This window comes from Peromyscus leucopus, chromosome 6 (genome assembly GCF_004664715.2).
Source record: "Peromyscus leucopus breed LL Stock chromosome 6, UCI_PerLeu_2.1, whole genome shotgun sequence".
NCBI classification, from domain to species: Eukaryota; Metazoa; Chordata; class Mammalia; order Rodentia; family Cricetidae; genus Peromyscus; species Peromyscus leucopus.
The window spans coordinates 132,279,492-132,294,017 of NC_051068.1; the positions used below are offsets into that span (position 1 = coordinate 132,279,492).

The 14,526-nt window shown below is 49.2% G+C and overlaps 1 protein-coding gene across 1 annotated transcript in view; it reads right to left on the reverse strand.

Annotated features, from left to right (window-relative positions):
* LOC114700455 (calponin-3) overlaps positions 1-14,123 on the reverse strand; it is a 33,973-nt gene extending 19,850 nt beyond the window's left edge. Inside the window, exon 1 of the mRNA XM_028880080.2 lies at positions 13,765-14,123. Within this exon, the coding sequence (XP_028735913.1) occupies positions 13,765-13,821 (57 nt within the window). The 5' untranslated portion in view covers positions 13,822-14,123. The remainder of the gene's footprint in view (positions 1-13,764) is intronic.
* Between the last annotated feature and the right edge of the window lie 403 nt (positions 14,124-14,526).

A 14,526-nucleotide genomic window follows, 5' to 3' on the forward strand; every position in this document is an offset into this window, starting at 1 on the left:
AATCGGAAACATCTTCTTTTGTACAATAAACAAATTATTCAAGATACATCTAAAACCTTGCCCTGAAGGTCTAGAACTAACAGTGCTTCCTCAGTGAGCTGACTGAGTCAAAACTGATGTTCTCTTTGTGCAGCGATATAATTAATGTCTGTTTGAATCACAACAGCCCGAGGAGATACCCAAGGAAAGCATTAGCTATAAGCAGTAAGTGGGAAATAAGTATGTAAACTATTAAACCGTCTGCCGCTATTCTCACCTAACTTTACAGAAAGGGAAAATCCATTTGCCAAAGTATGGTCTAGACTCTTGTCTACAGAGAGATGCCTTTTCCACATCACTGGGTTATCATCCTGATTGAAACAGGAGGTGGTTGAGAATCAAATACACAGAATGCTGGGTAATCATTCAACTGTACCCTGGTGAAACCACATCATGCCAATACTGTGATCCAGACGCATTCTGAACGAGGACACGACAAACTGGTTATCAGGCTCTAGAACAGTGGTTCTCAGCCTGTGGGTCGCAACCCCTTTCGGGAATTGAATGACTCTTTCATAAGGGTCCGCCTAAGACCATCAGAAAACACCAATGTTTACATCACGATTCATAGCAGTAGCAAAATCACAGTTATGAAGTAGCAGCAAAAATAATTTTATGGTTGGGAGGTCACAACATGAGGAACTGTATTAAAGTCACAACATCAGGAAGGTCGAGAACCACTGCTCTAGAAAGATCCAACTGGTGGTGAAAAAATTAAAGAATTCAGATACAGCCAAGCATAGTGGCCCGTGTTATAACCCAGCATTTAGGAGACAGAGGCAGGATTACAAGTTAGAAGCTAGCCTTCTCAATGACTAAATGTTTAAGCAATCAATCATACACAGCCTATTATGAAGAACTGGGCAGCCACCAGTGACTATACACACCCTAGAAGGGGCCTGAGAGAGAGGACAGCCATGATCTGAACATTAACTGAAAGTTTTACAGGCGAGAGCCAATTTATTCTGAGGCCCATGGAGGTTAGGCCCAGGATAAATAACAGAAATCCAAGGAAACGGACTAGAAGCCAAATGGAAAAATACCTTGTTAGTACCAATGAAGTGTAAGCAAGAAGCCCACTTGGAAGAAAGGCAGCTGGAGAAGAGTCTCTGATAAAGAAAGGGCTTCCTTGTCCATGTGAGAGCTCGGTAGAGATTCTGCTGACATGGAATCCCAGCTGAAGCTGCAGCGAAGGGAAATGGGGCTGCTTCTCCAGTTTACGCATTTCCTCTGCTCCCATGGCTGGAACACACACACATCTCCACAGCACCCGATGGTGCCAGCTCTTCGCTGCTGTCCAGATTCAGGACTGTGGCTGCCTCCAAAACCTTCGAGCCGCCCGCAGGCAGAGCTGAAGTCTATGTGGGCTGTGCTGGCTGCATCACCTTCTGCAGCCTTGGGATACATCTGTGTGTACCCCTCGCCGGATAATTTCAAGTTTACCTTAGAGGATGCAACTCGAGATCTACTGTGGTTTGAGGAATTCTCAAAAGCCACTTCGCCATCGCAGTCCCCAAAGCAAGGCACCAGAAGTTCCTCGGTACTGACCTCAGAAGCCCAGGTGAGCATCCATCCCCACGAGTCACCGTGAGCCATGTGACTCCCTATCCACTACTGAGCTGGAGGATCAGGGCAGGTAGGAGGCAGCGGTCGGTCGGCACTTCGGTCAGCCCCAATTGTGGAATTAACTGCCTGGGGCTCAGATCTGTTATCTCCAACTACAAGCACCTTTACGACAATGGCATCCTGTCCATTTCACAGTGATGGCCTAACACAACCAGCTACACCTGGACTGCTAAACTTGAAATGAGAGGGCACAAAGTTTCCATGAACTAACAGGACGGAATTTCCCATTTCCCCCTTAACAAAAAGCTCCCCTGTGCCTCATGAAATGGAATGGGAAGTGACCTCTAGGGAGGGAAGTCCTGAGTGAGCATGTGCGGTTGACATGGGCATGGCCAGGTGAAGCTCAGAGCAAAAGCCTCTTTCCTGGTCTGAGTGCAAAACGTTGACAGTGTTTACAGAAAATCCCCACCATAGCTTCCCTGCCCCACATTTACAGCCCGAAGACAGCTCCCTACAGGGACTGCGCCTCAAGATCAGCTAACTCTGTCTCCTTGCTCAGCTGTATTTAATACTCATGAATCCTTCTGTATCTTCGTATAATTGCCCCGCTTTCCCGTTCAGCTGTATGAAATAACCCCTCTCTATTCTACTACATATACTAAACACACTGAGCATCCAGGATACTGTGGCTTCTCCATCAAGAGAGCCCAGTCCACTCCATCCCTGTACATGTGTCTGTACGTGTGTCTGTCCTTTGTTCGTTCCCTCATGGGCCTAGTCCCAGACCCAAGCTGTGCAAGGACTTGGTAGAGACCCTAAGTTAAAAGCCTGAGTTCATTTTTCTTTTAATGTGAACAATAATAAACTCGGGGGTTAGGGTCACATACCTGCATTCCACCATGACCTACACAAGAGCCACTGAAGGCAGGTTAGATGCACACTGGAGTTCAAACTTCTCACTCACCACAACAAAGAAGGAAATAATCAGTTCCAAGATCAGAGTCTTCACACACACACACACACACACACACACACACACACACACAAATGAAGAAATAAATAAAACTTGAACCTCTTTCCAGCTAGGACCTGGTTATGAGGCCCCAGGATACACACCCCCCACCACCCGATTAACAGTAAAGACAGCTTCCCACCGTATGTGACTGTCTCGGAGTTTGAATACACAGAGAGGAACAAAGTCAGCCCTCATGAACTGGAGTGTCCGTCAGTCTTCTGCCCCAGCACAAAGGTCTCCCAGGGGTGATGTGACAGACACATACACACAGAATCCAAAACGGAAACCCTACTTCCCATCCCCTCCAGGTCAAGGGCCAAGGGAATGGGTGGAGGGAACAAGCGCCCAAGCAGCAAAGGGGCCCTGCAGGACTCAGCGGAGGCAAGCAGCAGAATGCAGAGTATTCCACTACAGGCCCAACCCCTTCACTCTGTGGCCTATGCTACCAGCTCAGGAGCTGCAGGCCAGGGCCAAAGTGACACCTCACTCCACCCATGTAAGAGCAACAAACACTCCTGGCTCAAGAGCCGTCCACATCACCTCTGCTTTCAGGGTCCTCCACTTTCTTCCCACCTCTGCTAACCCTCAACTCCACTCTCTGCCCCCAGCCTTCCCCTCACTGGCCCTTCAACCGAAACAAGCAAACCTTTGAACAATCCTGATGCCGGTCTCAAGCACTGACCTGCTTCTCTTTCATGTCTGGCCAGCTCTCTCCATTTCCTCTCTTAGTGCTCCCAACCTCCTGGAAAAACGCTCCACTGAAGACAATCTCTCCAAAGGTTAGCAGTAAGGGCTCAGCAGCCCAGTCCCTGGCCCGTTCCCAGCCCTCCTCCTGCAGGAGACCGGCCTTCCCGGACCCCTGACTCCCCTCCTCTGCCTGTTGTCAAAGGCCCCTCTCTGTTTCACCACCTTTCTTCTTTGCCCCTTGAAAGATGTTGGTTCTCTCTGAACTCTAGCCTAGGACTGAAATGGTTGGTCTGGAAACCGCTAGGGCATCATCTCCACATGTGCGCTTCTTCTGTTGCAAACTGGAGATCCTCGGTGGCTCTCACATCACCCAGCTGCTGAGAACCGCCCCAAGTTCATTCATGAACATCGCAGGAACTCCCTGAATGTCCCCCTTCTTCGTCTATGCTTCGCTGGCGATTCCCACTCAGATAGCGGAAGACAGTTCACACTCAGCAGCTGTCCCTTGGTATCCACAGGGACTGGTTCCAGGCCTCCCTCCTCACCACAAACACCAAGAGAGCCAGTGCTCAGGCCCCTGGTATAAAATGGTATTTTAAGTAGTGCATGCAAGTAGCCTCCACACATCCTTCCACGACTTCTTATGTGCGTAGTGCTGGAGATGACCCCCAGGGCTTCCCGCCTGCTAAGAAGGCACTCACTCTACCACCAAGTTACAACTCCATCGCCCCCACCCACCCCACTTAAAATCATCTCGAGATGACTTACACTGCCTAACAGAAATGCAAATGCTTTGTACACAGTTACTATACTGTACTGTTCAGAGAACAGGTGGGAAAGTCTGTGTACACGTTCAATACAGCCGTGACCATTGGGGGGGTATTTTCAGCCCACGGTTGGCTGCCTCCACATCGTTACAATCAATTAACTGATGCCATTTAATATGGGATCTTTCTGATGCCACTTAAGCTTTTTACTTTAAGAATTATTTACTGGCCGGGCGGTGGTGGCGCTCGCCTTTAATCCCAGCACTCAGGAGGCAGAGGCAGGCAGATCTCTGTGAGTTCGAGGCCAGCCTGGTCTACAGAGCGAGACCCAGGAAAGGTGCAAAGCTACACAAGAAACCCTGTCTCGAAAAACCAAAAAAAAAAAAAAAAAAAAAAAAAAAAAATTATTTACCAAGTAACTTTTAATGGACGTGTCCTCACCCCCCTCCACTGTCTGGTCTCCATGTCTGAAAGAGGGAACAGTGAAATGGGGGATTACAGATGTTGGGGACTCAACACAGAATCATAAAGAGCTAACACATGTGGCTTGAGCCTCAGCAAGGAGACTTACATAGTTTTGTTGTTTGGTTTTTTGCTTGTCTGGCTGTTAATTTCTTTCGAGGCATGGATGGTCCGAGTGTGAATTTATGTGTACGTGTGTGCACCTGTGGATGCACGGAAACCAGAAAAAAGGGCCATCGGTGTCCTCTTCTCTCACCCCAACTGATGCGTCTGAGACAGGGTCTCTCCCTGAACCTGGGGCTCATGTTTTCTCATACAGGCTGGAAGCCAGCACACCCCAAAGATCTTCCTGTCTCATCCTCCTCAGAGCTGGGGTTACAGGCATGAACTGTTGCATGGGAACTAAGATCTGAACTCCAATTCTTATGATCGCAGAGCAAGCACTCTTAACCGATGGGCCATGTCTCCAGGCCCTGCTGGCTGATTTTTTGAAGCAGGGTCTCATGTAGCCCAGAGTCCCGGATCTGCCTTGGAACTTACTATTTAGCTGTAGATAGCCATGTATTCCTGATCCTTCTTTCTCTATCTTCCAAGTATTGGCTTTCAGTTGATTTTAAAAAAAAAATTAAAGTGATCTTCTTCCTATTTCATACCACTGGCTAGGAGTATAAACTGATTTTTCAAAATGAACAACTGCTAAATACTTAATATACACTTACGTACTGGGTCCAGAGCTATGCACTTTCCCACACGAGCATCTGTAAGGAAAGTTTCCCAGTACGGAAGTAGTGAGCCAATCATGGAAATCCATACAACAGACTACAGTTCGGTTTGTGGAACATCTGAGTGACACTCGGGGTGACTGAGCCATGGCGATGAGGGGGAGGGATACAGGGTTCTTTCAGTGCAGCGCTCTTACATTTTGGCACTGTTCCCACTCTTCACAATTATTTCATTCACCAAACAACGATTAAAGAGTTGGAGAGGTTCTCATGAGCAAGGAAGCAAGCAGAGATGGCCTATCCAAAGACTGAGTACCAAGCAGAAGTCTGGACCCAGGTCTGCCCAGAGTCTACGCCTTTTCTACCTCCTCTCCTCTGCTCTCTCCAGTTCATAGTTCATCTCAAAGTAGCAAGAGAAGAGGGTGGAGTATGCCTGGACTCCCAAGGCAGTGAGAAGAGCTGAGCAAAGAGGACTGCTTGGGTCCAGGAGTTAAGAGACCCCACACACACTATCCCTGTCCCCCTGATCACTTTATCACAGGATACACTAGAGCCTGCTGCCAGCCAAGAGCTCTGCTTCCAATAGCCAGAGGACTCTGCAGTCTCGGGGGGCAGTGCCAACCTGGTTCAAAAGTTCATAAGAAGATATCTGGCAAAGAGATCTCAGACTGAAAACTATTCTACTGGCCTCTCTGGAAAGTAGCCTCTCGCCCCGGGTGTTTTGGAAGGTACTAGAAAATCAACTGCAGGAAAGTATCTAAAACCAAATCCCTGGCCACTAAGAAGAAACAGAAAGGATAAAGAGGTGAAGCGAGGAGAGGAAAAAAAACTAGAAATGAAAACAGAACTGGCAAGTTAAATGTCTAAGTGTATCTGGCCAGGGGGAGGGTCATGAGGGTTCCCAATACACAGCATCCAGGTTCTCTGCAGAAACCTGAAGCAAATGCCCAGGCTCAGAACAGCCCGAGGGATGAAGTTTTGCTGCTAATGGCCACGGGCTCCGACAAGCTCCCAGGAGGAGGTTCATGTACATACATACAGTTTCTATGGAAAGTATAACATGACTACTGTTGCTTTTCTTTTAGGGGAATGTGCATATATATGTGTGTAGAACACAGGGGACAACTTGGGGTGCCATTCCTCAAGCACCATCTAGCCCCTCCACCCCAGAGACAGAGTCTCTTACTGCCCTGGGACTTGCTGAGTAGGCTAGGCTGGGCTACTCGGCTGGAGAGCCAGGGATCTATCCGCCTCAGTGCTGGGATTACAAGCACAAGCACATGCTGCCATACCCAGGTGTTTCTTTTCTTCCCCCATGGCTTCTTGGGAATCAAATTCAGGTCTTCAGGGCAAGCATTTTAACGACTAAATTATTCCCCACCCCCCTTTTTGTGGGTTTTTTTTTTTTTTTTTTTTTTTTTTTTTTTTTTTTTTTTTTGAGACAGGGTTTCTCTGTGTAGCTTTGCGCCTTTCCTGGATCTCACTCTGTAGCCCAGGCTGGCCTCGAACTCACAAAGATCCACCTAGCTCTGCCTCCTGAGTGCTGGGATTAAAGGCGTGCGCCACCACCGACCGGCTTCCCCACCCCCTTTTTTTAGGACAACTTCTCTCATGTGGCTCAAGCTGTCCTCAAACTAACCATCCAGCCAAGGATGGCTTTGAACTCTTGATCTTCCTGCCTGCACCTCCCAAGGGCTAGGATTACAGGCTCCTGTGAGCATGCTGGGTTTATACAGTGCTGTGATTGAACCCGGGGCTTTGTGTACGCTAGGCAAGCAGCCCAGCAGCCGAGCTACAGCCCCTGGCCTGCTGCTGCTTTTTAAATAGAATCAGATGTCGGAATTAACCAACAGCAAGAAAGGGAGACGTGCTACACATGGTATTAATTATTTTCTCTCCGATTGCCTCCCACATGAAGCAGAAGAGAGGGAGAAAAGTGTAACAATGAAGCTCGTACCCTACCCACTGGCTGAGCCTGTAAGGAGCAAGGGGCTAGGATGAAAAAGAAAGGACAGACCTGAGAGGAAGAGGAGGGGAAAGGGTCTCTTTGCTGCATCCTCCTTCCCGGTTCTCTGGCTTTGCCAGTGCAGATGCCCCGCCCAAGGGACATACTCACTCCCTCCAGCTTCCCAGTTCCTGCTCAGAAGGCAGAGACACAGAGGAGTCCTCCCTTTACCTCACGGGAGAAACTAGGCCAGAAAAGAACAGAGGACCCAGGCCTTCAGGGGGCGTGGGGGAGAAAGAGACATCACCCAGGATGCTACGGGAGTTCTGGACAACAATCCAGACACCAACACATTCCTGATGAAAAAGGGAAACAGAGTAGGGATGCTCGGTGTCCTGGTCCCCTTCCTATCAGACGCCTCGGACACAGATGGAACCTCAGCTTTTAGAGACAGTATCAACATCTACAAGACAAATACAGCTCAGAAGCCAGCAGCAAAATGCTTACATCATCTGTACTGAGTGCGCTTTGGGCTAATCCTGAACACTTGACATGAACGATCTCCGTCAGATTTCTCTAACAACCTTGTAAAGCTGACTGTTACATCTTCACTGCGCAGGCGAGATGCAAACAGGTTAAGTCACTTGCCCAAAGTCACTGAGATTCCACAGAGAATCTCAAAGAAACTGGGTTCAAATCCAGGGTGCCCATTCTTCATTGACAGGAACCAGAAATGGTGCTTACCAGGAGAGGGGGCCTTTCTGCGCTCAGAAATGTGTGTTTATAAAACTTGCAAAATATGTTTTTATTACTTACCATGAAGACTAGGCATGAATCCCCACAAGCAACCCGATGCACACCCCCTTTCCAGAAATGCTTACCAAAAATTGAGGACGCAAGAAGACAGGCATTAAAAGTTAAGATCCCATGAGGGTGAATCTAGATAGAGCCAAAGAACCAATACACACACAGTATATGGCTAATGCTAAGAAGAACATGGGACCTGCCCCCAAAACTAAGGACAAGCTTCACACAACCACCATCTCATCATGAAAAGGAAGTTAATTAAGATGGCCACAACAGCCAGGCAGTGGTGGCACAAGCTTTCAATCCTAGCACTCGGGAGGCAGAGGCAGGCGGATCTCTGCGAGTTCGAGGCTAGCCTGGTCTACAGAGCGAGTTCCAGGACAGCCAGGGTTACACACAGAAACCTTGTCTTGAACCCCCTCCCCCCCCAAAATGGCTACAATGATGGTGAAAGAAGCCAAAACAAAACCATCCAAATGTGCTTTAAAAGAGAAAAATATAGTCACAAATAATATTAGCCATCTTAGCCACGATATACAGTGAATGGAGTGCAGAGGGGAAAAAACGCATTAAACCACATGCAGTCAAAACACTCATTCACATAAAAAGAGGAAAAAAAAACTCATTAATCCTCCTGTCCTAATTGGGAAGGGAAACAGTCATAAGAGAAAACACACACACACACACACACACACACACACACACACACACACACACACACACACACGCCCCTCTAGTTACTGGAAGTACTGACAATGTTTTCACTGTTCAGCCTATTTCTGAAATCTAAAACTGTAGGCTAACAATATAATGCGTTCTCAGACTGTGGAAGGCTACAGGCCACAGAGGCCAGTAAGCATGATAAGGAAGTGTTCCAGAGTGAGTGTGGTCCCTCTCATCCTTTCCAAGTGCATCTTTATGATGTGGTCAAGATGAGGGGATGGGGTAAAGAAAAGACAGGTGAGTTGGCAGACAAACCTCAATCATCAGTCCCTGTCCTACTTCTGGGAGGCTAGCATCAGAGTAGCCTTTTCAGATGGGATCTCTACATTTCTCTCTAACTGGGAGTCCAAGAAAGTTTTCCCAAATCAGCAACGAGAAGGAATTATTTTAGTGGTTTTAAGACACAGAACAAGTTACTTTACAAAACAACCACACATGGCTGGTGTTAGGACACATTTCTTTATAAAGACCCAACACCTGAGAAGCAGAAGCAGGTGGATCTTTGAGAGTTCAAGGCCACCCTAGTCTACACAGCCAGTTTGAGGGCTACAGTCAGAACCTATCTCAACCACAACTAAACAAAACCATCTAAGCACTTTTAAAACATCAGACCTGAGAAACAGAATTCTCTTATGGTGTGTGTGTGTGTGTGTGTGTGTGTGTGTGTGTGTGTGCACTTGGCAGATAGATTTCCAGCTGTTGAGACAGCAAAATCTATTCCTGATGGACGAACTCATTAAATCGATAAATATTTACTACAACTTGCAAGATATGTTTCCATTTCTTATAATGAGGATTGTATTAGTTACACAGCAACTCTTTTATTATGCTCCAAACCACAGCCTAATAGAGACCTTGAACTGCATCCCAGAGTAAGACCTGGATCTTTATCTCTGATGAGCAGAGACAGACAATATCAAGTTTTTAATGAGAAATTGCTTAACCCCAGTACTTTAAAAAAAAAAAAAAAAAAAAAGATAAACCCTGCTACACGTTTTTGCAGTAATTCTGCTACCTTAAGTGATTTCATTATTTTTATTTATTTATCTATTTATTTTGGAGACAGGATCTCACTACATAGCCATGGCTAGCCACAAACTCACAGAAATCCACCTGCCTCTACTTCCCCAGTGCTGGGATTAAAGAGTGCACCGTCAAGCCTGGCTTCAGTGATAATTTATGCTGGAGTCACCTGGGAAGTACCCTGATCCAGGCCACCCTGAAAAGCAGCTGTTGTTCCAAACACAGGAGAGAGACAGCTGCAAGCAAGGATGTCATGGGTCCTGGTCCTCATTTTAGTATAGGATGGTTTAATTTACTGTGAAGTGATTTAAAATTTTAGTACTGTCTTCCAAAGCGGCTTTTAGATATTTGGGAATACCACTGGGTGACCAAAAAGATTCTCCAAGAAACCAGTTTGCTCAAACCAGACTTTCCTATGGGAACAGAAGGCTGTGAGAACACACATTCCAATCACACGTTCCAATCTCATTCTTAACACTCAGCCTCCACCAAGAAAACACACTGTTGTAAAACCACTGGGGGGTGGGGGGCACCAACCCTTTGCACTCCTGTTTATTTCTGTGAGGTCCCTGCAACATCCGTCCCAAGCCAGCTTTTACTAGCTCCAACCTTTAGACCCAACTGTCAGGAAATGTTGCTCTTCCTTAGAGGATCTGTTGGTTTTATTATATTTTCGTTTTCCTTTTCTCCTTTTAGTTCCCACAGAGCCTGTTCAACCTGTACAACCCACAGGACATTATCACTTATGGTAAATTCCATCTTCCCTCAAGGGTCTAATACTGATTCTACTTCTTCCCGGGCCCATTGGGATTTTATGCAGATCATAGTTACTGGTCCTTTTGTAGTTTCCCTCTTTTATTGTCATTTAAAGACAGGCCAGAAATGGTGGGTGCATGTCTGTAATCCCAGCACTCAACTGGGAGGTGGAGGCAGGAATAAGGAGTTCAAGATCGTTCTTGGCTACAATAGTGAATTCAGGATCAGCCTCAACTCCACAAGAGCCTGTGTCAAAAAAAAGCAGAAACACTTGATCCACAATGCAGACTGAAGGGAATCTTTTCTTTTTTTAATCCTGGTTTCCACATTTTCTTGCCCTCTTTTTTTTTTTAAAGATGTTTGTGTGTTCTGTTCTATATTGCCATCTCACCAACTAAATGTTTCATTTCAAAGATGTTGCCCTGGAATTGTACTGACTCAAAGTATTTAAGATCAAAGATACTGTCAATTCACTGGTGCGGGGCTTTGACCACTGAGTAGAGCTCAATGCTTTGTGATACAAAGTGAATCCTTAAAAGAGCAGAGCAGACAACTGCAAGAAATAAAATAGACATAAATCCTAAATCAGACAGATGTCAAAGGACCCGCCCACATCATCCAAAGCCGGAACTAGCCAAGCCGGCAGGACCTAGAATTTACATCTGCTGGACTCAAACTCCACTCCACACTACCTACCAAGACGTTAAATGATATTTTAAGAAAGGAAATTCTGGGGAACTGCAGCTACAGCTAAGAACCGCAGAGAACCGGGGTTCGAACCCCAGGACCCACTTGGTAGGTAGCTCACAATCATCTGTAACTCTAGTTCTAGGGGACCCAAACCCCTCCTCTGGCCTCCAGAGGCACTGTAGGTACAAGGTGCACAGGCATACATACAGAGAAACCCCCCCCACACACACACACACAGTAATAAACAAAATTCTGGTAGTTGATCAACACATACATTATATAATACCTGAAGGGGAAAAAAGGAGTGAATGAAAAGTTGCAGTGTGAAGCTCATGTTTCCCTATGCCCACTCTTTATCCAACAGTCCTACTCCTTCACTCAAAAATCAACACCTCATTCAAGCATGTAGATTTGGTTACTAAGCCCAGAACAGATGAGTACCAGGACAGGAATAATTACAATGTCAAGTAGTAACAGGTGGATGACTAAAATAGGGTGGGCGGGGCAGACAACAGTGTCCTGTGGTTGAACACATCTAAGTACTTAACCAAGACACCAATTGTTGAAATTCTTAGAATACTCCAAGTTTCTTCTATGACCCTGGGCCAAACACACCCTTCTTGAGCCCAGCATCCTAACCAGAAAAAATGATGCTGGAATCCCAGTATTCCAGTGACCCTCCCCACCTCACAGGGTACCTCTTCTGCTGAGATCAAAAGGATTTTTATAAAAGGGTCCTGTGTGACAGCCCCGAATAAATAAAGGGTTTATTTTTTTTTTAAATGGGCTTGGTGTTTAATTTCCAAAGGTTCTTTAAAAAAAAAAAAAAAAACTGAGGATTTACTGTTTCCAACACTTGCAGTAATAGTGATCCGGCCGAGTCTCTGCATTTCCTGGGGTTATTGGCTCAATTAGAACGACATGGGGAGAAGCTATTATACCAGTCAGCAAAAAGAAAACCAGCTTGGAAACTAAGAACCAGGAAAAGTCAAGTCACTTGAAGGGCTGCCAACGTCACCAGCACCTCATTTACAATGCAAAGGTAAAGAGACTCAGAGGGCGCCAGAATCCCAGAGGGAATTACAATTCGTGCGCCGCCAAGCCGCGCCAGGGCACAAACCACCCGGTTCTCACCCGCCAACGCCCTCGGCTCCCAAAAGCTAGGGCTATAAACTTGGAAGGACCGCTATTTTACAACGAAGTTTTCAGTCGGTGAGTGCTGTACTCCAAACAAACTTTTCTGCCTCTTCGGGAAAAACTTTAATTCAGACCAAACATTTGAAAAGGTTAAACCCTGAAGATTTCAATTGTAGAACAAGGGCGAAAATTAACCCCTTGCTTCAAAGACTGTTCGGAATTCATCTTCTAGATGAACTGCAAAGGGGTGCGCTAGCTACAACAGCGGGAGAGAAGAAACCGCACTCTCACTAGCGTCTGACAACGGTGCGCTTCGTTACTTCCACGGGATTCCCTTCACACCGCACACACCCGCAGCTCCGGGGTGTTAACAGCCCTGACAACGCCACTGTATGCTACCAGGGGTGGGACAGCGCGGTGACAATCCTGACATGCTTTGGCTCCCGGGAGGTTAATGAGAATTAAACCACAGCAGCCCTCCTTTGTGGCGCTTTGGCCGGAACAGCAAAAAGGAGACAATGAGCGGTCTGTGCGCAGTTCCACGCGGATTGGCTGGTCCCCCCCCCCCCCGAAACCCCTGATGTCATGGACTTGGAATGCAAGCAGGGAGGAAGGAAGGAGAGGATTTGGGGAGGGGGACGCCTCTCATCTCTTTCCCAGGCAAAAGTCCGAAAGATAAACCCCGATGCATTCTTGAGATGAGTACTCGGCAAAACTGCGTCGCCAGATTCCAATCACTCCAAAATACAGCCCGCCACAGGAAACAAACCCCGAACAAAAGCGACCGTGCCGAGATATCGTGACAATTCAACGCGCTGCAAACTTCTCAGGATTGCATTTCTAACTCTTCCCATCTACAGCTGAACCGGCTCGCAGGCGGCGCGTTCAGGCTTTGTCTGGGTTTCCCGCACCAGCGGCAATTACACCAAGGCACCACCGACGGGCTCCCTTTCCGCCCGCGGGTCCCAGGGGTCGGCGGAACACTCGGCGTCCCCTCCCATGGAGAAGGAGAGGAACAATGAGGGCCCGGTTTGGCCACGTAGCCGCCCAACTTCGTTTGTGGGAGGAGGGGGCCAGGATGGGAGGAGATGCAGGGTCCACGGCAGCCCCGACCCAGGCGGATGGCGGGGGCGGCAACTCCCGGAGTCCCAGCCGCGAGGCAAGGCCCCGCCTAAGGGCCAAAAGACCACTCTGGAGCGCCCTCTTCCCGGAGGGGAGCATCCTACAGCCTTCGAGCGGGCCCGCGGCGCTGCGGGACTCCAGGCGATCGGGAACCCACCGCCCGCCAGGGCCGCGGCGCGGGAACAAAGCCAGGGCCAGCGCGTGCGAGCCGGCTCCGGGAGCTGCGGAGCGCGCACCTCTCCGGCAGCCTCGACGTCTCCCCGCGGCAGACCCCAGACCGCTCGCTCGCTCGCTCGCGCGTACCTTGTTCTTGACCTCGGCGGAGAGCCCGTAGGAAGGGCCCTTGTTGAAGTGGGTCATGGCGGTCCCGACGATGGGAAGGGGCTGCTGCGCTCGGGCTCGGGGGTGGGGGTGATTTGTGGCCCTCGGTGTCCCTACTCCTAGCCCCAGCGGCGGCCGCACGGGAGATGCTCGAGCTCGCGCCTCTGCGCGGCGCGAGAGAATCCGGAGCGCGGCTGGGGGACGTGGACGAGGCTTCGAGGGTCGGGTCGGACTCGGGTCCCGCCGAGACTCTGGGTCACTCTGGAGTGGGGCTGGCTGCCCGGCTGGCTGCCCGCTCCGCGGTTCCGCACGCTCTGCCCCCAGCCTGGTCCCCCCAGACCTCCGGGGATTGGCCGGCGAGCCCGACCAATGGAGCGCCGCCTCCTCCCCCTCTCCTGCTCCGGGGCTTCGCGGCCAATGGCAGCACGGCGGGCGCGGCGCTCCCTCCCGCGGGTCCCAGCCCCCGGCCCCGCCCTCACGCCACCGAGGACCTCAGCGCCCCTCCTCCCGGTTTGGTCAGCCGGCTGCGGCCGCCCCGCCCCGGCGCCTGGGGGCTTCCCAGCCGCCGCGGTTCTCATCAACTCCCAGGCATCCGTGGCGCTCCGACGGTGGAGGGGACAGGAAGCTCCCCGAGCTGGCCCGTCGCTGACCGGCCACTCCTCCCGGACCACAGCGCGCCCAGATGCTGCGCTGGAAACCCTGGGAGCAGCCTCCGAGCCCACACGTCTGGCACAGGGAGGCCTG